Consider the following 22,836-nt stretch of genomic DNA (forward strand, 5'->3'; position numbering starts at 1 on the left):
GCTCACCTACCTCTAAGTCTAACACCTGGCCTGGTTCATTACCTAGAACAAAATCCAGTATAGCCTCACCTCTTGTTGGCCTGTCTACATATTGTGTCAGGAAACCCTCCTGCACACGTTGGACAAACAACGACCCATCTAACGAACTCGAGCTATAGCTTTCCCAGTCAATATCTGGGAAGTTAAAGTCCCCCATAACAACCACCCTGCTACTTTCACTCTTCTCCTGAATCATCCTCGCAATACTTTCCTCTACTTCTCTCGGACTATTAGGAGGCCTGTAGAAAACTCCTAACAGGGTGACCTCACCTTTCCTATTTCTAACCTCAGCCCAAACTACCTCAGATGGTAAGTCTTCCTCCATCGTCCTTTCCACCGCTGTAATACTATCCTTGACAAGCAATGCCACACCTCCCCCTCTTTTACCCCCATCTCTGACCCTGCTAAAACATTTAAACCCTGGAACCTGCAACAGCCATTCCTGTCCTTGTTCTACCCACGTCTCTGTAATGGCCACAACATTGAAGTCCCAGGTACCAACCCACGCTGCAAGTTCACCTACCTTATTTCTTATACTTCTGGCATTGAAGTATACACACTTCAAACCATCTTCCTGTTTACAGGCACCCCCCTTCGAGATCGATGCCATGTTCCTAACCTCCCTACACTCAAGGTCCTGTACCCTAAAGCTACAGTCCAGGTTCCCATGCCCCTGCAGAGTTAGTTTAAACCCTCCCAAAGAACAGACTTAATAAGTAAAAACAGGCCTTGAGAGAGAATCCAGGCCTGCTGGTGCTAGTCTGCGCCCCACCATGTCGCATCTGAATGATACGTATTGTGTGGATGTCGACTTGGGTTAACTGTTTGCATGCCAAACAACCTTGTTAATGAGAAAATAACTTCACAAAAACACCTTCGGATTTCAGAGCTTTTTGGATTTTGAATAAAGAATCGTCTACCTGTACTTGATGGAGATGCCTGGCATTCAATATTCTGTGTGACAATCCTTTGTCGTAGCAAGCTTACACTCTTAGGAACATGAAGCAGTGAGTAGATCCATAATCCTCTTATGGCACTGGAGTTAGGTCTTTTTGAGCTGTCCACAGATGCTGACATTGGCAGTTAGAATATTCGCTGATTGTAATCATTTGGGACAAGAATCTTCCTTCTCCCTGGAGAGCCTTCAGGAAAACATCTAGAGAAATTGTGCTAAAGTGTGTCTGAATTAACAGTCTGGTGATTTTGTGAAAGTTATGGTGCATAACAGCTTGTGAAAATAACACCAGCTCACTTGAATCGTTCAGTTATTTTCAGCATGGAAGAAGGTCATCTGATCATTAAGTTCATTGAGGAGTCCAATCATTTAGTACTCTATTGCTTGGCCCCTGCAGCCTTGCATATTTATTTCCATTTTGTTTTTGAAATCATCAAGTTGTTTCTGTTTCATCAACCTCATGCGCAACAAGTTCCAGGTCATTGTCATTCACTCATTGCCACTTCAAATTCCCCTTGCATCTCTTGTGAAAAATCTTAAATCTGTCTCCCCCTAGTCATTGTGCAATTAGTTAATGAGAAGAATATTTCATCATCTACCTCACCTAAACTTTTCATTTTATTGTATACCTCTACCAATCTCCCCTCCATAGTTCCAAAGATAAGTCATATTGGCTTTGAATGAGGATAGAGCTGAAAATGTGTTGCTGGTTAAAGCACAGCAGGTCAGGCAGCATCCAAGGAACAGGAAATTCGACGTTTCGGGCCAGAGCCCTTCATCAGGAATGAGGAGAGGGTGCCAGGCAGGCTAAGATAAAAGGTAGGGAGGAGGGACTTGGGGAAGGGGCGATGGAGATGTGATAGGTGAAAGGACGTCAAGGTGAGGGTGATAGGCTGGAGTGGGGTGGGGGCGGAGAGGTCAGGAAGAGGATTGCAGGTTAGGAGGGCGGTGCTGAGTTCAAGACCGCCCTCCTAACCTGCAATCCTCTTCCTGACCTCTCCGCCCCCACCCCACTCCAGCCTATCACCCTCACCTTGACCTCCTTCCACCTATCACATCTCCATCGCCCCTCCCCCAAGTCCCTCCTCCCTACCTTTTATCTTAACCTACCTGGCACCCTCTCCTCATTCCTGATGAAGGGCTCTGGCCCGAAACGTCGAATTTCCTGTTCCTTGGATGCTGCCTGACCTGCTGTGCTTTAACCAGCAACACATTTTCAGCTCTGATCTCCAGCATCTGCAGACCTCACTTTTTACTTTGAATGAGGATAAAATCAGCTAGGCAAAAGTGAGGATTGCAGACGCTGGAAACCAGAATTTAGATCCAGAGTGGTGCTGGAAAAGCACAGCAGGTCAGGCAGCATCCGAGGAGCAGGAAAATCGACGTTTTGGGCAAAAGCCTTTCATCAGGAATACTCCACCCTGGAGGCTTCCTGCCTCTATTGCTGATGAAGGGCTTTTGCCTGAAACGTCGATTTCCCTGCTTCTCGGATGCTGCCTGACCTGCTGTGCTTTTCCAGCACCACTGATCTCAACTTTGAATGAGGATAGTCAACATAGTTTTGTGCATGCAAAATTGTGTCTCACCACATTGATTTTTTTCTTTGAAGAAGTGACAGGATTGATTAAGGCAGAGAGGTGGACGTTGTTGGAGGAGTAAGATGTTCAACATGGTACATTGGTTAACCAAGTTAGATCATATGGAATACAGAGAGATGTAACCATTCAAAAACAAAATTGGCGAAAACACAGAGGGTGTGGTGGAGGGTTGCCTTTCAGACTGGAGGCCTGTGCAACAGGGATTGGTGCTGGGTCCACTGCTTTTTGTCATTTATATAAACGATTTGACGTGGATATAGGAAGTATGGTTAGTAAATTTGCAGATGACACCAAAACTGTTGGTGTATTGGTTGGCAAAGAAGGTTACCACAGAATACAACAGGACCGTGATCAGGTTGGCCTAGGTGTGGCAGATGGAGTTTAATCTAGATAAATATGAGCTGCTACATTTCGGTAGGGCAAATCAGGGCATGACGTTAATTGTAGGTTACCTGGGGAGTGTTGTCAAACAAAGAGACCTTAGAGAGCAGATTCATAGTTCCTTGAAAGTAGAGTCACAGGTAGACAGGATAGTGCAATGAGAAAAGGAGTTGGGAGGTCATGTTGAGGATATTGGTGAGGCCACTTTTGGAATACTGCATGCAGTTCTGGTCTCCCTGATATAGGAAGGATGTTGTGAAATTTGAAAAGATTCAAAAAGATTTACAAGAATGTTGCCAGGGTTTGAGCTATGGGGGGAGCTGAATAGACTGTGACTATTTTCCCCTGTAGAGCCAGCAGCTGTGGGGTGACTTTATAGAAGTTTATAAAACACGAGGGGCAGGGATGGGGTGAATAGATAAAGTCGTTTCTCTGGGGTGGGTGAGTTGAAATATTGAGGGCATGAGTTTAAAGTGAGAGGAAAAAGATTTAAAATGGACCAAATATGCGACCTTTTCATGCAGAGGGTGGTATGTGTGTGGAATGAGCTGCCAGAGGAAATAGTAGAGGCTGATACAATTATAACATTGAAAAGGCATCTCGATGAATACATGAATAGGAAGGGTTTAGAGGGATGCAGACCAAATGCTGACAAGTATCTGGTCATCTTGGGCAAGTTGGACTGAAGGGTCTGTTTCCATGCTGTGGATCTCTAACTCTGTTTATTTCTCCACAGTCGATGCCAGATATGCTAACTTTCTCCAGCACTGTGTGTTTATTCTTGTCAATGTCCTTTGCGTCAAGGAAAGCCTTCCCTTTTCAATCTAATCCAGTAATTCAAACCCCTGTTCCCGAGAACTATTCTGGGGTTACTATCTGCACACTCCGGGATCTTCAAATCTTTCCTAAATTGTGGTTACTAAAACTGGAAGCAGTGTTCCAGTTGGGGCCTAACCAGAGCTTTATGCAAGTTCAGCATAACTTCCCAGCTTTTTTACTCAAGGCCTTTATTTATGAAGCCCAGGATCCCTTGTGCTTTGTTAACCACTCTTTGCTGAATGTACGTCCCGTCTTCTTCAAAGATCAGGCACCTGCATCACCAGGTACTTCCTCTTCACATTTTTTAGCATTATGCCATTAAATCTGTGGATGTGTGCCTATGACTTTTGGCCAACATGCATCATGCTCGTCTTCCTGTATTGAATTCCAGTTTGAGTCATAGAAATCAAGTGGTAAGCTTTTGTAACTGTCGACCGAGAGAGAAGACCACTATACTGAACAGACAAGATTACTGAATTGTTAATGGGTCATTGATAAAATCAGCCTAGCCAGATTTGAGCTAGGGATTGTGCTTTACTAAAATTGAATTTGTGATGGTGAACTAGGAGGCATGTTCATGGCAGTGGGAATGACTGTTTTATTGCAATGTTCAGTAGTCTTCAGTTTTTACCATTTGAGTGTTTTTTTCTCAGATATTCTTTGCTGTGGTTGTTTGTGATCTTCAGGGAACAGATCTTATATGGTGGTTCAATTGAATGAGTTAGGAGAAAAATAGTAATGAAGGAAGGCTTTCTTTTTTCAAGATTCCAACATTGATTTCACTCTGTATCTTATCCAACCTGCATACCTTTTCTTGCTGTATACTCTAACCGAGTAATCAGTTGAATCCCTATATTCTATGCAAATCTAATAGTAAATCACCTAGTTTAATTCATGGTCATGAATACTGAAATTTAAGAAGTAGTTTCTAACAAAGCTGGGTTTATCTGAAAGGAAGCAGCAAACCTAGCTTTGTACTGGCCTCAGATCTCAATCAATGAAAAATTAAATGGATATTTGATGTTGCTTCATGTGTGCCTTTTTTTGTCATACTGGTTTAATGTTTCTGTGTGGTACAGATATTTTGTACTTTATGAGGTTATGGTTGTTGTAGTAATTTCACAATGTACTTTTTATGAGTGTGTGCTTCTTAAAATTTAGTTTGAAATCTGCAGAGCAAGCTTCCCGATGGTAAACACACACTTAATCATGAATGTTTAATTGGAATTCCGTGCCATGGTAAAAAGACATAACAGCTCCAGCAAAACAAAGCTGTTAAATAATGGAGCGTTGTTTCTCACTATTTGAATTCACAAATCAGTATTCCTGTAAACTTGTGCACTTGCTGTACTTTGACAGCAATGTGTTACAAACTAATGATCTTGGGTTTCTAACAAAATTTAAGACTGCCCTTTTAAAAAAAGGTACTATTAAATAGCATACTGATCAAAATGTTTAAATGGCTGCAAAAGTGCAATGCAATATATATTTTGTAAACTTGTCAGCACAATTGTGATCATTAAACTATAAGATCCACCAAAAATGTCATTTGAGTATACATGGCAGCTTATTTTGTGCTGTGCCATATGTTTTTGACTGAAATCAGCTTATTAATTGATTGTATTTTGGAAATGACTGAAATTCATATGAAATATTCTTAAAATCTTAGTCCTTGCTGAATTTATTCTTTCTTCATATCCATTACAAAACTGAAAATTCATTCAGGTTTATTCATGCTCATCGTGTTTTTTGCACTAAGTATTTGAACAGCTTCAGACTTACTTGGTTGCTTGTTAAAAAATATAGTTGTTACACATAGACCAATAAAAATGATTTGCTGCAGCACCAACAACCATTTTCATTTACATAGCACCCTCAGTGTAGAAAAATGTTGCAAGATGTTTCACAGACAGGGAATAAACAAAATGTGGGAAACTGGATTTTCTGTATCAACCTTTTCCATTGCCGAGTATTCATCGAGGACCTTGTTTGTATGTTCTGGGTACGCACATTGATTACGTTTGTGGGCCTTGCTGTTTCTCTAGTTAGTCTGTTGCTTTTTTTTTATTTTTCATCCTCCTTTTGGGACTCTGCTGAGCCCTCAGTACGTTATAAACTTATTTATTTTTTTCTTAATCTAATCTTTGTCCCTTGACATTTTGGATTCATTGGCTTTGGTCCCACTCTTTACAGGAACCTATTTGTCATCAACTCTTACTTCCTCCTTGAATTCTACCCACCGCTCTAATGCAGTTTTAATTGCAAGTAACTGGTCCTGGTACACTTGGACCAAATCGTACCATATTTTAATGAAATTAGCCTTTCCCCGTTTTTAGTTCTATTCCCAGCCTATTAATATCCTTTTCACTAAATACCCTAAATCTGATAGAGTTAAAATTGCTGTTTTCAAAATGCTCTCTTACTGATTAATCTTTCACCTACCAGGGTTCATTTATGATATTCTTGCTGGCTTTTTATATACTGGCTAAGTTTTCCTGGATGTAGTGTAAGACTTTTGTCCCCTCCCTACCTTGCACGCTAAAACTATACTGGTTAATAGTTGAGTAGTTAAAACCCCCTCTACTGTCTTTATTATTCTTATACTTTTCTGAAACTTGACTACATATTTAATCTTCTTTCTCTCATCAACTTGGGGGCTTTTCGTCCACACCCAACAGTGTGTTTTCCCTTTCTGTGTTCTTCTACCCACATGGTCTCATTTGATCATCCTTCCTTGATGTAATCGCTCTTCACGGTTATGATTGATTGATTTGATTCCTTGATCAATATTGCAAGCACACTCTGAGCCCCGAGTCTATCTTGTCTGAATATCTTATAACCAGGCATGTTGAGCTGCCAATTATTCAAATGATTCATATTCTCATATGCCTATCTATACTGTCAGTTCAAATGCCTTGTTGCTCAGGCTCCTCATCTTAAAATATATTCCAATTTGCCTGGTGAACTCACTTCCTCCTTGTCAAACGTATGATTCCTTTGCCTCTCAAGCACATTTTTTCATGCTTTAACTCTAGTTCCATCTCATAGAGACATATTGCACAGAAACAGACTCTATGATCTAACTCATCTATGTTGACCAGGTTTCCCAAGCTGAAGTACTTGACAGGATCCCATACTCATGTCAATCTAGTTTAAATCTGCCCCAACACCGTAAGTAAACCTCCCCAAGATGATGTTGGTTCCATTTATGTGCAGGTATAACTTGTCCAACTTATGCAGTTCCTACCTCATCCAGGAACAATCCCAATGCATCAGGAATGTAAAGCTTTCCTGCCTGCACCATTTCTCCAGCTGAGTCGTCATCTGCTCTGTCTTTCTTTTCCTATACTTGGTGCTGAATGGCACCAAGAATAATTTGGAGATTATTCGTTTTGAGCAGTGAATTCTACAGTGTTGGATTTGCGGTCATGCTGTTATCAAGGATAGTATAGGGTCCAGAGTTACATTGCTGAAATGTGAGGACATGCCAGACATAAACCTTTTAATGTGTTTTTTTGTCTGAAATTCTCTACCTGCTTAGACTCAATATAAATATTTGAAAAGTCGCTCCTCAATTGCTCAACTTGCTGCTAGATAAAAAAAATACTCTTGCCCACAATGTTGCTTTCACTACTTTGATGCCAAATACAGAGTGCGTGGCGATATTATTTTTAGAAAAATGCTGTATTTGAGAGGCTTGACATTGTAAAGTGTCTGTGTTTCGCCTTAATTCAGCAGCAGCCATTGTAAGTTTTGAGAAGAAAACAGGAATCCGTTGACCAGAAATTTCAAAACAGCCCAAAGCACCTCAAGCAGTTTAATATTGGCAACTTCGTTGAGGATGGTACATTGCAACACCATTATGCTTTATTGGAAAATTCTATACACTTGTTGTGAAACCTAAGTTCATAAACTAATCCATCTAAATAAAGCCCTCACTACCTTTTCCATGACAACAAGGGAGGGGTAATAAATGTTGATGAACTTACTGTATTCATTCTGTGTTTAAGAGCACATTGTGTTGAGAACCTTTTTCTAGTTTGGGTCATGGTTCTGCAACTTTATTAATTTTGTCTCTCATTTCCTGAAAAGGTGGTTATACATTATTGTTGTGAATTGTATAATTCTTTGTGATGACTTTCCCATGAATGAACAGAGATAATCTATCATATGTGTTCAGTCGGAGTCACCTGAGTAATGTGTTGCAAACAAAAGGAATTTTGTTCTTTTTTTAAGACTGTTGGGTAATGTTTTACCCAAAGTCATTGCAAAGTTTTTCTTACTCAACATATGGACTGGTGCAATTTACAGAGACAGCTTACTACCATCGCCTTTTTCAAGACTATTAAATGCCCTGCCAGCATGCCTATATTACGTGAATAAATCATTGCAAAATGCAGTATAGATCCTCTGTTCCTTCTTTATTAATAATTGAAATCAAGGACAATGCGGCTGCAAAGACATGGTAAACCGGCTGTAAGTGGACAACAAGGTTGGAAATGGAGTGTAATCTGGGAAGTGTGAGGCAATTTATTTTGGCAGTAAGAATAGCAAAACAAATTTTTAAGCAGAGGAGAATTGGGTGTACTTGTATAAGGAGCACAAAGTTAGCAAGCAGATAGGAAGGCAAATGGTATGTTGGTCTTCACTTCAGGGGCCTTGGAGTACTAGAATAAAGAAGATTGCAGTGATTGTAACGAGGTCAGCCAGATGAACCACATAGAATATGAATTCCCTGATTGGGCCTATTATTTGGTCCGATCAAGGAGCCCTGCCTGACAGATTTAAAAAAAAGCAGTATTAACCGGATTGGCTTTTTGTGTACAAATTGTCATTGTTGATGTCTTTTCATGTTTTAAACTGATATTTGAGGTTTCTCCTCATTCCCCTGAAAACTGGTTGAACGGTTGGGTTTGGGGCCATACTTTGCTTTTCCTCTCCCTTGTAGAATTGCTGTTGTATAGAGCTGTAAATGTTAACTGTTTTTCTGTCAACTCTTTGGTATTGTTTAATAAAATAAAAAAAAAAGCAGCATTGCCTTGTGGATATGGAGGGCACTACTTGTCACTGGCCACTTGGGTGTTTCCTTTCTTCCTGGTGGTGGAAATTTGAATAAAGATTCATGCACCTTGTGTCTTTCACTGTGTCTCTCACCTGCACACACGCAACATGGGTGCTGGGGAAAACAAATAAGCACTACCGCAGTTAGGCGCTAGTGTGGTGGTTAAAAAAAACTAAAAAAAAGCAGCATTGCCCTTTGATGTGAAGGGCACTACTTGTCACTGGCCACTTGGGTGTTTCTTTTCTTTGTGGTGGTTGAAATTGAATAAAGATCCGTGCACCTTGTGTCTTTCACTGTGTTTCTCACCTGTGTGTGCACACAACATGGAAAAATAGGAAAAAAAAGCAACATTGCCCTTTGATGTGAAGGGCATTGCTTGTTTCTGGCCTCTTGGGTGTTTCCTTTCTGCCTGGTGGTGGAAATTGATTTAAGATCCATGCTGAAAATGTGTTGCTGGTTAAAGCACACCAGGTCAGGCAGCATCCAAGGAATAGGAAATTCGATGTTTTGGGCATAAGCCCTTCATCAGGATCCGTGCACTTTGTGGCTTTCACTGTGTCTCTCACCTGCACATACATAATATCGGTGCTGGGGAAAAAATGAGCACTACCACAGTTAGGCGGTAGTGTGGGGGTATAAAAAAGAAAACAAAGGGACAAAATATAAACAGGAGTGTCAGAAAAAGCAGCATCTCTGACACCTGCATGCGCACTACATGGATCTGAGGCAAAAATAAGCACTGGTTGTCAGGCAGTAGTGTGGGGAAAGAGAAAAAAGGAAAAGAAATGACACTTTAACAAAAACAAAAAGCAGCATCAGACATCCTGCTCACTCTGAGAGCTAACTCTGAGGGAGCTGGATCATTGTCAAGGAATCTCCCCGTGTAAATTAAGGGTGCCTTGGCAGAATACCAGCTTCTGGGGAGTTATTTCAAAGACTGCTTACAATTGCATGGATCTTTAGTGATGAATACAGCTGGAATACTGTGCACCATTTTGATTACCATAACTAAGGCTATACTTGACTTGCAAAGAGTAGGGAATCTAATCTAAAAAGAAAAACACGGTTGGTCAACCTGTTTAGGGCTGGCTCAGTGGTTAGCACTGCTGCCTTACAGCACCAGCGTCCCAGGTTCGATTTCAGCCTTGGGCGACTGTGTGGAGTTCGCACATTCTCTTTGTGTCTGTGTGGGTTTCCTCTGGGTGCTCCGGTTTCCTCCCACAGTCCAAAGATGTTTAGGTCAGGTGAATTGGCCATGCTAAACTGCCCATAGTGATAGGGGCATTAGTCAGAGGGAAATGGGACAGACTTGGTTACTCTCTGGAGGATCGGTGTGGACTCGTTGGGCTGAAGGGCCTGTTTCCACACTGTAGTAATCTAATCGAATCTACAACCTACTTTGGAAATATTTGAATTCGGTACAAAACTTCTACAGTTAGAGTTGGGCTAATCGGAAGAAAAATAATTCCCAAAATTCTGGCTTAATACTACAAATTAGATGTCGCATTGCTTTTTTTTAAAACATTCTTTTGAAACCCAAGACCAAATGAAAACCTATAAGGTCAGTCGCGTCAAGCTGCAATTGCCACTAGTTTTCATCTATCGCATCAGTGCAATATGTTTGTTATGATTTATTTATCATTGCAGATATCTTGTGATCTCTTTCCTCCTGTGCATGTTGTTAAAATTTGCTGTTGCTCCTACTTCTTTTTGATATAATTTATCCTGCATTCTGTCAGATAATTAGAAGAAAAAGTAATGAAATTGGCATGAACTTAATCCCTATGAAGCACTGCTTGTTAAATGGGGCCACTTGTAGATTGGCAAGGTGTGTTACTTGCACTTCAGTTTTTAAAAAATTGGCACTGGCAGGGTAACTAGTTGCTCTGAATTAATTCTTAAAAATGAAGAGAAATGTATTGTCAATTCTAGGTGATTATTCCAGGAAAAAACGTTAATGCGAGAGAATCTTCAAAAACATACATCATATCGTATTTAAAATAAGTTTGTGTCTTTTTTCTCTGCTTTAATCTTAAAGGAGCCAATTATACAATGACAAATGGAGGTGGTATAAACAGCACAACACATTTGTTGGATCTTTTGGATGAACCTATACCAGGTGTTGGCACATACGACGACTTCCACACAATTGACTGGGTACGAGAGAAGTGTAAAGACCGGGAAAGGCACAGAAAGGTGAGTACAAATAGTGTTTCTAGGCTAAGTAATTGGAAAAATACGAATGAATATAATCCTTGAATTCTGGAAGGCATAGGTATTTGATATATTTCCATTTAATCATTTGGAATCTCTATCTTGTGTTAACCACAATTATTCGTCAGACTTTTCCATCAGCCACAGCAATGTCATCATTGAAATCTATAGCACAGTAAAAGGTTTTTCAGCACATTTTACCTGCACCAGTCCCTCTGGTGTTTTTGAAGATTTTGTGAAGATTGCAGTTGTAACTCTTTGCCACTGATGACCCAATAAAGAATACTCTGTGCAAGAAACAAAATGGTCTTTTTGGTTTCAAAGATTTGAACAGTAGTGAATTAAATCTGAGCGCTGTTGAATCTAGATTACGAATTTGCAACTGGATTAGACCATTAGGATCAGCCTCTCAATTAATGTCATTTAATATGATCAGGGCTGATCTGATTGCTCCATCTGCTGCCAATAATCCTCTTTCTTCCCAAGAATCTATCCACCTTGGCCTTATAAATATTCAAAGATTCTGCTTCCACCCTTTTTGAGGATGGTTGTTTAGGGTTCACATACCTCTGAGGTGCGTTAAATGGTGACCCCTTATTTTTAAACAGTGTTCTGTAGATTAGGAACAAACATATCATTTTCTCAGTAGTAGGTAGTGACAAGTGGAGTACTATAGAACTCCGTGCTTGGATCCCTGCTATTCACAATGTATATTGATGATTAAGATGAGGGAGCTAAATATCTCCAAATTTACACTTGACACAAAACTGGTGCGAGGATGGAGAGATGTTTCTTTGTGATTTGGACAAGTTAAGTGAATGTGTAAATGCATGTCAGTTGAAGTACAAGGTGGATAAATGTGAGATTATCCATTTAGCAGAATGATACCTGGGATGGGAGGACAGATGTATGAAGAGACAGAGGCTAAATTGGTTAGGACTGTGTTCACTGAAATGTAGAAGAATGAGGGGGAAATCTCATAAAAATTCTATAAAATTCTAACATGACTAAGCTTGGTAAAGGTTGGCAGAATGTTCCTAATAAATGGTGAGCCTAGACCCAGTGTAAGATGATGAGGTGGGCCATTTAGATCTGTGATGAGAAATTTCTTCACCCAGAGAATGGTGAGGCTATGAAATTCTCTGCCACAGAAAGCGATTGAAACTAAAACATAGAGTGTTTTCAAGAAAGCATTAGATAGAGTTCTTAGAGTCAAAAGGATCACTGTGTGTGTGAGAAAAGCCGGAACATGGTATTGCGTTCGACATTCATCCAATGCCATACTGAATGGCCTATACCTGCTCCTATCTTCTAATGTTGCTATTCCTTTCTGCTCCTTAATCTCCAACTTGAATGGCTTTCTGTACAACAGTGTTAGCTCAATCACTTACACCTCTCACTTTCATTCAAACAAGTTCAACAGCCACTTGGATAATTGGGAAAGCTGAGGCTGTTGTCAGCTGGTTTCCCTTACTTGTATTCATACCTTCTTTTCCCTGAACAGTGACCAAATTGGAAACCCTGTCCTAAGGCATGCGACCATCTTCTGGAATGAAGTGTCTGGGTAACTTCCTTCTAGTTGTATTGCAGTGTCGGTATTTCCGCCACCAGCCACTCCAACTGCGAATTCTTTGTCTGGACATGTTTGCCCTGGATTACACCAGCATCTACTAACTCTTGTATTCTGCAATTACAATACATTATCTGCCCTGCCATCATTGATATGTTTAATTAATTTTAATCAATTTTTATTTTCCTTTATTATACGTTATCTTAATCTTGCCACCAGTACTATTGTGCACAGTTTTGATCCCCTTACTTGAGGAAAGATGTCATGGCATCAGAGGCAGTTCAGATGAGGTTCACTAGATTGATCCCAGGGATGGGAGGTTTGTTGTATGAAGAAAAATTGAACAGTTTAGGCCTATACTGTCTGGAATTCAGAAGAATGAGGAAAGACCAAATTGGGATATTCAAGATGATAAAAGTTATGGATAAAATAGGTGTGGACTGGATGCTTCCTCTTGTGGGGCATTCCAAGACAAGAGGTCATAGTTTTAGGATAAGGGTAGCAAATTTAAAACCGAGTTGAGGAAACATTACTTCTCCCAAAGTGTTGTGAATCTGTGGAATTTGCTACCTCAAAGTGCTGGACAGTGAGTAAATTTAAGGATGAAGACAGATATTTCATTGAAAATGAGTTCAAGGATTATGGGGAAAAGGTCGGAAAATGGGGGTAAGGCTCATATCAGTGATTGAATGGCAGAGCAGACTCAGTCGGCCGAATGACCTAATTCTGCCCTATATCTTATAAACTTGTGACTTTTGGAACAGGGTTTTAGCCATTTACTAGAAACTCATCAACAGCTACTTTCTCCCTCCATAAAGTTGCTACTAATTCCTAGCGTCTAAAAAGTTTTTGAAAGAGCAAAGGGGCTCATCCTTCCTCTCCTTAACATGATCCCTTTCTCATGAAACCTCTCAGGTACCCTGTTCAGATTCACACAGTGCCTCAGGGTAGGAACTGGGATCAGGGATCTTTTTATTTGGCTTTCCCCATAAGATTCAAAGGTCATTTATACATGCAGTTCAGCTGAAACCAACTAATTCAGCAGAAAGCAGAGACCAAACTTGGTCAGTTTGCTTCAGCATCCCACTAAATAATCTGCAAAGCCATTCAAAAAATGGTGCAATTAAACTATTAAATAACAAAAAGTACTAAGTACAAACGTTTCTTTTAGCAAAGTTGACTGAATTTCAGTTGACATTTTTCTAAAATGAAGAATCTTAAATCTGCCGCCTTGTTGATGAATAAAAAATGATGAACTGCTGCCTGGAATATGGACCATCTTAGTACATTAAATGGAAATAGCAAAGCAAGTATATAAACTGGTTTCTTTGCTGAAGTATAATTATGCAAAATATTAGGATAATTTTTCCATGGTATCAACTGAAACAATTTGCATTTCAGTAACTGCAAGAAATAGTTTTGTCTCAGCATGTGTGACATAATTGGAATTGCACTTGCATCAAAGTTTAACTTTGTGATCTCATAGAATTTAAAATACAGAGCTGATGAGGTTCTTAGTTCTCCAGCACACTGGCTGCAGTGATGAAATTTAGGTTTGTATCAGGGTAGTAGGGAAGGTCAAATGGAATGAAAAGTTGACCATTTCAACAACAAATATGAAATAAGAATAAAGTACTGGAAATACTGAATGAGTCATGTAGCATGTTTGGCAAGTGTAACAGATAACATTTTCAGTCAAGTATAGCTCATTAGGAAAGGTCATGTGCATGCACACACTCACCGTCTCTCACATTTTTTCTACTGCTGCCTACCTCGCCCACTACTTTCATCACTGCCACAAAATCTGTAGCCTAAACTTTTCACTGCAGTAAAGGCACTTTGTAAGTACAAGATGATGATGTAGGTGGAGTGTATGTGTGTGTGTGTGTGTGTGTGTGTGTATGTGTATGTGTGTATGTGTATGCATGCACACAGACAGGACCTAGCAGGTATCATTTTTTGTCGCAAGTAATATTAAAGTTCATCAACGAGGAATTAAAAAAATGCAATTTCTGATTGTGTTCGTCAACACAGCCTTCATTTCATATTTTTTCAAAACATGCCTTTTGTGATCTCTGTGCTATTTAAGAGAGTTGAATACTGTGTGCCATACTAACTCTAATCTAGAAGATGTAATTCAGTATTTATGTGTTACAGATTACCAGCAAGAAGAGAGATTCCGTATGGGAGTTTATAAAAAGCCTGTATGATGCTTGGTCAGGATGGCTAGTTGTAACTCTGACTGGTCTGGCATCAGGTAAGGAAATGTCAAGAGGATCGCAGGTCACAAAAGTATCAGTCTGACGAAAATTATTTTGTCTTGAAATGTCATTGAAGTCTGGTTGTCTGGGTTCTTGTAAAATTAAGCTGATTGTCTTGTTCAAACACTAAAACCCAGAAGTACAAATCGTCTTTTACTGAATGTTCAGGAGCCACAAATAACAATTTGTTGCTGACTTCATGTCATTTGGAGAGTGTAATAAAAATTGTGTTGTGACATAATAGGGCAAGGTGGTAGCTACTGGTAATGTCATTGCTTGAGTAATCTAGAACCCCAGTTGAAAATGTGTTGCTGGTTAAAGCACAGCAGGTTAGGCAGCATCCAAGGAATAGGAAATTCGATGTTTCGGGCATAAGCCCTTCATCAGGAAATAGAACCCCAGCCTATTGACCTGAGAACATGGTCTCAGATCCCACCATGGCAGAAGATGAAATTTAAATTCAGAATTTTCTCTCTATCCATTGCACCAAAATATTTGATAATCTTAAAGACAGCCACCTGTCAATCTTAAAATAGAGCTTTATCAATGCTTTCCGCACATGTATGCCCACAAATTTCTGATTCAACCCTCTAAATCTGTTCCGCACCCTCTCCAAAGCACTTTGTCTTTTTTTTGTTATAGCAACCAGAACTGCACTGCATATTCTAAGAAGTGGTCTGACCAAAATTTGATACAGATTTAACATAGCCCCTCTCCTTTTAATTTATATCATTTTAGAAATAAATCCCTGTGGTAGGTTTGGTTTTTATTTCTAGGCTGTGCACGTTTCAAGCACACCTTATAAAGGATTGGTGTATTTGTACAAAAGATTCCCTGGATCATCTATCCTTTTGAAAGTAAATAAGTCACCACTTATTCCTATGAAAATGGACTACCTCATATTTATCTTTGCTAATTATTTTCCCATGTAATTCGTAGCTGTCGTCTTCATATAAAATTTGGCATCATTCACAGATTTAGAAATTGTGCTTTTGATTCCAAACTCCAGATTTTTAATTAATTTGTGAAAAGCACAATACTTTATTTTCTCTATCTCTGCTTCCTGCCAGATGGCAGCTGGCACGCCATTGTGCAGTGTTCCATCACTTAGCATTGTCTGAATATATTCATCCGTCTACAATGCAGTACCATATTAAGAAGTCTTTTGAAACTCCAGCTAAATTACTTAAATTAAATTACATTAATCTATTACTTGCTGAAAAAATTTGAAAAATTGCTATGGATTTTCAATGACCTGGAAAGCTTGGCGAATTATTAAGACCACTCCTGTGGAAATTCAGTAACTAATCAAAAGAAGAAAAACTCAGATTTATCCCAAACCTTTCACTATTTTCTGGGTATTCAAAGCTCTTCAAGCAAGCACAGTAGTTAATATGGACAAAACAAATCATGGTTTCACAAATATTTCATAATCATTTTACTTTACTCATTTGATGGCCAAAATCAAATAATGTTCACAATAGCTCTGTGATGCTTTTTCAAATGATATGCAAAATCTTGTAATTTTACCTGAATGTGCAGCACTGATTTAATAACTTGCTGAAAGATAGCATCTTTCAGAATGTAGGACTTAAAAGAGCAACTCAGCATAGAGCAATATTAGGTACTGAGGTCTGGAGAGGAGCTTGCACTCATGGTTCATTTGACAGATTTCACTGCTGAGTTGACACACCAAACCAATTTGATTAGCTTTGAAGACACTTGTGACGAAGAAAGAGGAGTTGAAAATTGGCATGACTATAAATAGTGCAGAGAGAGGGGGCTGCAAATGAAACCATTAACAGAAGAATAGACAGTATTATATGAGGTTGAAAGATGTTGTGGAGATTGAAGAATGTATGATGTCAGGGAATGGATTGCAAGTGAAATTAAAAGCCTCAATGTTTATATTAATGTCTATACGGTAGAAGCTATGCAGATAGGCATTATAGTGAAATAGGCTTGGAATAGAATAAGATAGAGACAAAAGGTTTGGATTTGATGTGATTCGTAAGTGATGAAACTCAAGACCAATGAGAAAGTAGCATCTAGAACTGACATATGTCGATGAGAATTTTGGCAGTGGAGTTAGAGGCCGATTTATGTATGTTATATGGCTTGGGGTTTCAAGCTTGGCTGAAGACACAGCTGACATATTATTGAGCTTCTCCTGAGTGATTTCCCTAGCAAATGGATGGCATGCTGAAGTGGGAAATTTAAGTTGGAATCAAACAAGATAGCTCTGATCTTGCTATCAAGTTGAGCTGATTTTTATATCTAGTTGTGGATTAGTTTTAAGTCATAAGCATATGAATCAGATTCAGTGACAATCATGGCGTACATTTGTTATTTTTGAATAGATGCAAATTAAGCAGTCGCTCAAGTGTTCTGATTTGAAAGAACTTAAGCAAGTCTTGATAATGAGATTTAAGTGGATATTTTTAATGCATGATTTAGTTGATGCGCTTGACAAGGTTCAAATAGTGGTGAGTATTTCTATTTTAGTTTGTGACTCATCATAACGTTCATTTAAACTTCTAAAAGAACCATGAAGGTAATTTATTTTGTTAAATTTCACATTTCTAGTTTTTAGATCACTGCTGCTAAAATTAGCTGCAGACTCCTAGCACTGATTAAAAAGGCTGTTGCTCCACTCAGTACTTGTGAATACTTCACTCTGTGATGTGTGTCATGTCCATAATGCATCACATTCATAAGATAGAAAGTTAACCAGTAGTTGATATGCTGCACATTAACCCAACTTAGGTGGTATGGACACTTAATAAGATTGCATCCATCGTCTGATATGCCTATGTTAACTCTCTGTCTTCCTCATGTTCCTTGGATCAAGCATCCAGTCAGGTTTCTCATACCTGACATTGTACTTATGCTTTTCTCCATGGCCTGTCTGAGCTCAGAATCTTTGAGACCAGCTTACCTCTTCCTGAACATGTATTCCCACTAAAACCGTTGACCATGTGACTTCTTTTAATTGTATGTTAGTTCCTCAGAGGTCTTATCCCTTTCTCTCTAATCACTTCATCCTCAAAAACAAAGCTCTTGACCATTCCATCCTTGCAACTGCTGTCTATCACCAAGGGCTGTTCTCTCTGCTGCCTTGATTGTGCTGCCATTTTCAATTTTGTGCACAGCCTTATTGGAACTCCATGTTTGAACTCATTAATCAAATATGTAATTTGCTGCAATACTGAAAATGGCTATCAAAGTAACAACTTATATGCTATGTACTGTGATGAAAATAACTATGCCTCCTTAGCTTCTCAACCTGTTTTCAGCTGTTGGCATTGATAAATTGCACCTTCTTCCACTGCCTCTCAATTGTTTCTGAATTGATTAGGACTTCTCCTTCCATTATTGTCTGCCCAGTCACAGCTGTAGAATCTAGATTGGACTCTCTTGTCAATCCCACATGATTGCTTCTGATTAACCCCCCACATGCTCACGCTCACATGTGCGCACGTCTGGTTTCACATGTATGTTGTCACAATCATCCTTACCATACAACTCTTGGCCTTTCCGTGGTTCCTAAATTATCTGACAACTATTACAAAATGAACAACAAAATCCTTCAAATACATATAAGGAAAATCAAAGGCAGTGTCTTTGAGCTGTAAGATCATAACATGTATCAGCAGAAATAGGCCATTTGGCTCATCAAGTCTTCTGCCGATCTTGGCTGATTTGATAATCCTTCACTTCATTTTCCTGCCTTTTAAATCCAGAATTCCTACTTTCTTCAAAATTTGCCTTTCCCTGCCTTGTAATATAATTAATGATGCAGTATTAGTAGCCCTCAGTGCAATTCTTTGCAACAATCTTCTGATTCATTACTATCTCAGGGAAAAACAGACTCATCTCCATCCTCACTGGCTATCCTTGGCCACAAATTTGGTTCACTCGTCGGTGACTCCATCCCTCGGCCTGACTGCTGTCTGAGAATTAAAGTTAAAAATCACGCAACACCAAGTTATAGTCCAACAGGTTTAATTGGAAGCACTAGCTTTCGGAGTGCTGCTCCATCAGGTGGTTGTCAAATCATGAGATTTAAAGAGATAACATTGATTGAAGAATTGTTTTCATTAGAATGTTTTTCTCTTTTTTACCCTCTTGCTCATCCTTACAGACTCCCCTTAAATCTCAACTCTGATAACCTTGAGCAATCTTGCTTCCTTTGCCTTGATATCTGTTTTTCTGTAAACCTCTGTTGAGCAGCTGAAACTAATCTTAGCTCAAATGAATAATATAAATACAAGCTGTTGCCAAATTGGGAAAAGTGGATCTTTTTGTTCAAGAACTAAGATACTTTACAGCCCAGGAACAGGCCCATTGGCCTTCCAAGCCTGAGGAGAAAATGAAGACTGCAGATGCTGGAGATCGGAGCTGAAAAATGTGTTGCTGGAAAAGTGCAGCAGGTCAGGTAGCATCCAAGGAGCAGGAGAATCGACGTTTCGGGCATAAGCCCTTCTTCAGGAATGAGGGTGGTGTGCCAAGCAGACTAAGATAAAAGGTAGGGAGGAGGGACTTGGGGGGGCTTTGAGAAACTTTTATCTTAGCCTGCTTGGCACACCTTCCTCATTCCTGAAGAATGGTTTATGCCCGAAACGTCGATTCTCCTGCTCCTTGGATGCTGCCTGACCTTCCAAGCCTGAGCCAATCCAAATCCACTGTCTAAACCTATCGTCTAATTCCCAAGGATCTTCATCCCTCTGCTCCCCACCTACTCATGCATCTGTCCAGATGCACCTTAAATGAATCTACCATACCTGCCTCTGTTACCTCTGCTGGCCACACATTCCAGACACCTACCACCCTCTGTGCAAAGTACTTTCTGCATGTTTCCCCCTTAAACCTTTCACCTCTCACTTTGAACGTGTGACCTCTTATTATTGAATCCCTCACCCTGGGAAAAAACTTATCTTTATCCACCCTGTCTATATCCTTCATGATTTTGTAGACCTCAATCAGGTCCCCCCATAATCTTGTTTTTTCTAATGAAAACAATCCTAACCTACTCAATCTTTCTTCATAGCTAGCAGCTTCCATACCAGGCAACATCCTCATAAACCTTCTCTGCACCCTCTCTGAAGCATCCACATCCTTTTGATAATGTGACTAGAACTGTACACAGTATTCCAAATGCAGCCGAACCAAAGTCTTGTACAATTTTAACATGACCTGCCAGCTCTTATACTCAATACCCCGTCCAATGAAGGCAAGCATACCATATGCCTTCTTGACTACTCTATCCACCTGTGTGCAGCCACCTTCAGGCTACAATGGACCTGAACTCCTAATCTCTCTGCTCATCAACTTTTCCCAAGGCTCTTCAGTTTACAGTATAGTTCGCTTTATAATTAGACTTCCCAAAATACATCACCTCACATTTGCCTAGATTGAGCTCCATCTGTCACTTCTCCGTCCAACTGTCCAGTGTACCTATATTCTCCTGTATTCTTTGACAATCCCCTATGCTTTCTGCTACTTCACCAATCTTGGTGTCATCTGCAAACTCACTGATCAGACCACCACTGCCCTCTTCCAGATTACTTATGTATATCACAAACAACAATGGACCCAACACTGATCCCTGTGGAACACACTGGTCACCTTTCTCCATTTCGAGTTACTCCCTTCAACTACTACTGTCTCCTATAACTCAACCAGTTCTTCATCCACCTAGCTAGAACACCCTGCACACCATGTGACTTCACGTATATAAGCAGACTCTTCTGACTTTACTTACTCCAGTGCAATCCAGTGGAAGGAACTATCTTAAACTTCCTTTTTCTCAAGGAATACTTACATGGAATATAGTTTTGCTACTTAAAGATATTTAGAGATTTTATCCTTTCTTCTCTTCAAAGCAATTTTCAAATTCTGAACTGTGGCAGACTTCAGCTTATGTGCATGTCTTGGGAGCAAAGTGCAGCTTTTCACAACACAGAATGTCTTGTTTTAACATTTCTTTCGAGTGCCAGAATCAGGTGTGTAGTACAGAAACGAAATATTGAAACACGGCCAGAATTTTACCTTGGAATTGTGACATTCAAGTCACGATTATCATTTTGACATTTTCTTGTTAGTCTGTGCAGTTGATGCTTCTTACACTTGGTGAATGGTGGGGGGTGGTGTAGTTGACAGAGCGAGAAGGACAGAGCATTCTGTCTTTTCAGTTGATTCAACTACTGCCAGGTGTTGATGTACAGATCAGCCATGATCAAATTGCTTGATGGATCGTGAATGTATGACCCACTTCTGTTTTCTTGTAGCAAGAAAAGGCTGAATTTTGACAAGAATGTGAGTATTCTATGAGTTAAGTTAATTATAAAAGGAACGGGGAAGTAAATCAAATTGAAAAGAAGTAATATAAAGTTATGGTTCAACATGTGATGGTTTTCAGGTGCCCTGGCTGGTTTGATAGATATTGCTGCAGACTGGATGACTGATTTAAAAGAAGGCATATGTTTGAGTGCGTTGTGGTTTAATCATGAACAATGCTGCTGGGATTCAGATGAACCAACGTTTGAAGCAAGAAATGAATGTCCTCAGTGGAAAACATGGGCTGAATTAATAATTGGACAAGCAGATGTAAGTAGGCTTCCAATGGAGTATTATAAATATTTTTGCAAAAAATTATTTACTATCATGTAGGTTTTTGTGGAATGTGGGGCGGGAGGGTGGTGGGAATTAATTTACTAGTCACAATTTACTTTCTGGAAAAGGGACTTGTGTGAATGTATTTTCCTGCATAAATTTTGGGATAAGTTATTTTGCCACTTGCTGTGCCTGCGTGGGTTTCCTCCAGGTGCTCTGGTTTCCTTCCACAGTCCAAAGTTGTGCAGGTTAGGTAGAAGGGCTATATTAAATTGTCTGTAAGAGACCATGGTTGTGCAAGCTAAATGGGTTAATTATCGTAACTGCAGGGTTACGGGGATGGGGTGTGGGGTAGTGAGGTGCTCTTCAGAGAGTCAGGAGGACTCCATGGGCTGACTGGCTTCTATCTGCTCTGCAGGGATTCTGAGATTTGGAGGAACCTACCACAACTAAACACGTTCTCTCCTTGCCTATATCCATACAACGATGATGCTGGACAGGAACTATATTTTTCTCTTGTGTTCCTTTGCCTCAGAATGTTGAGGCTAAGTGTAGCTCGCTTATTTCCCTGGCTGAGACCATCTCATTAACTGAATTGCAACTTTCACAAATTATTCAGCTTAATATGGATTTGATAAATGGATATAAATTTGCTATGACCATTCCAAACAAAACTGCCTTGGATGTTGGCAGTTTTACGAGAGTGTTAAGCTTGGTCAGAGTTGCAAGTGAAATTATGAATTTAGTATTTTCGTCAAACAATATTGGAATGCTAGAAGGATTGCTCTGTGCAGTGCAATCCTAGCGTGCTTGATGCTGATTACTGTTTAGAAATAAGCGTCACGTTTTCCATTGCTAATGTCATGTGCTTCAATCAGAATATTAAAAGCAGTTTTAAGGTAGGGTGTTGGCATTGGAGATGGTCCAGAGGAAGTTTAAAAAACGATGAAGGGCTTGTTACGTGAGGAGTGGTTGAGGACTCTGGGTCTGTACTCTGTGGAGCTTAGAAGGATGAGAGGAGATCTGATTGAAACTTACAGAATACTGAGTGGCGTGGATAAAATGGAAGTGGGGAAGATGCTTCCACGAGTAGGACACAAGGACCTGAGGCCACAGCCTCAGAGTGAAGAGATGACCCTTGAGAACTGAGATTTGAAGGAATTTCTTCAGCCGGATATTGGTTAATCTGCAGTGGGTTGTGGAGGCCAAGTCATTGAGTGTATTTAAGACAGATAGGTTCTTGATTGGTAAGGGGGTTAAGAGTTGTGGGAGAAGGCAGAAGAATGGGGTTAAGAAACACGTCAGCCATGACCAAGTGGTAG

The 22,836-nt window shown here is 39.8% G+C and overlaps 1 protein-coding gene across 8 annotated transcripts in view; it reads left to right on the forward strand.

The window, feature by feature from the left end:
* clcn3 (chloride channel 3) overlaps nucleotides 1-22,836 on the forward strand; it is a 154,462-nt gene that overhangs the window by 86,663 nt on the left and 44,963 nt on the right. For all 8 annotated transcript variants that reach the window (XM_060834926.1, XM_060834917.1, XM_060834908.1 and 5 more), the window contains 3 exons: nucleotides 10,893-11,050; nucleotides 14,796-14,895; nucleotides 21,321-21,508. In XM_060834926.1, the coding sequence (XP_060690909.1) occupies nucleotides 10,893-11,050; nucleotides 14,796-14,895; nucleotides 21,321-21,508 (446 nt within the window). The remainder of the gene's footprint in view (nucleotides 1-10,892; nucleotides 11,051-14,795; nucleotides 14,896-21,320; nucleotides 21,509-22,836) is intronic.

The sequence above is a fragment of the Hemiscyllium ocellatum genome, chromosome 2 (assembly GCF_020745735.1).
Source record: "Hemiscyllium ocellatum isolate sHemOce1 chromosome 2, sHemOce1.pat.X.cur, whole genome shotgun sequence".
In the NCBI taxonomy this organism is placed as follows: domain Eukaryota; kingdom Metazoa; phylum Chordata; class Chondrichthyes; order Orectolobiformes; family Hemiscylliidae; genus Hemiscyllium; species Hemiscyllium ocellatum.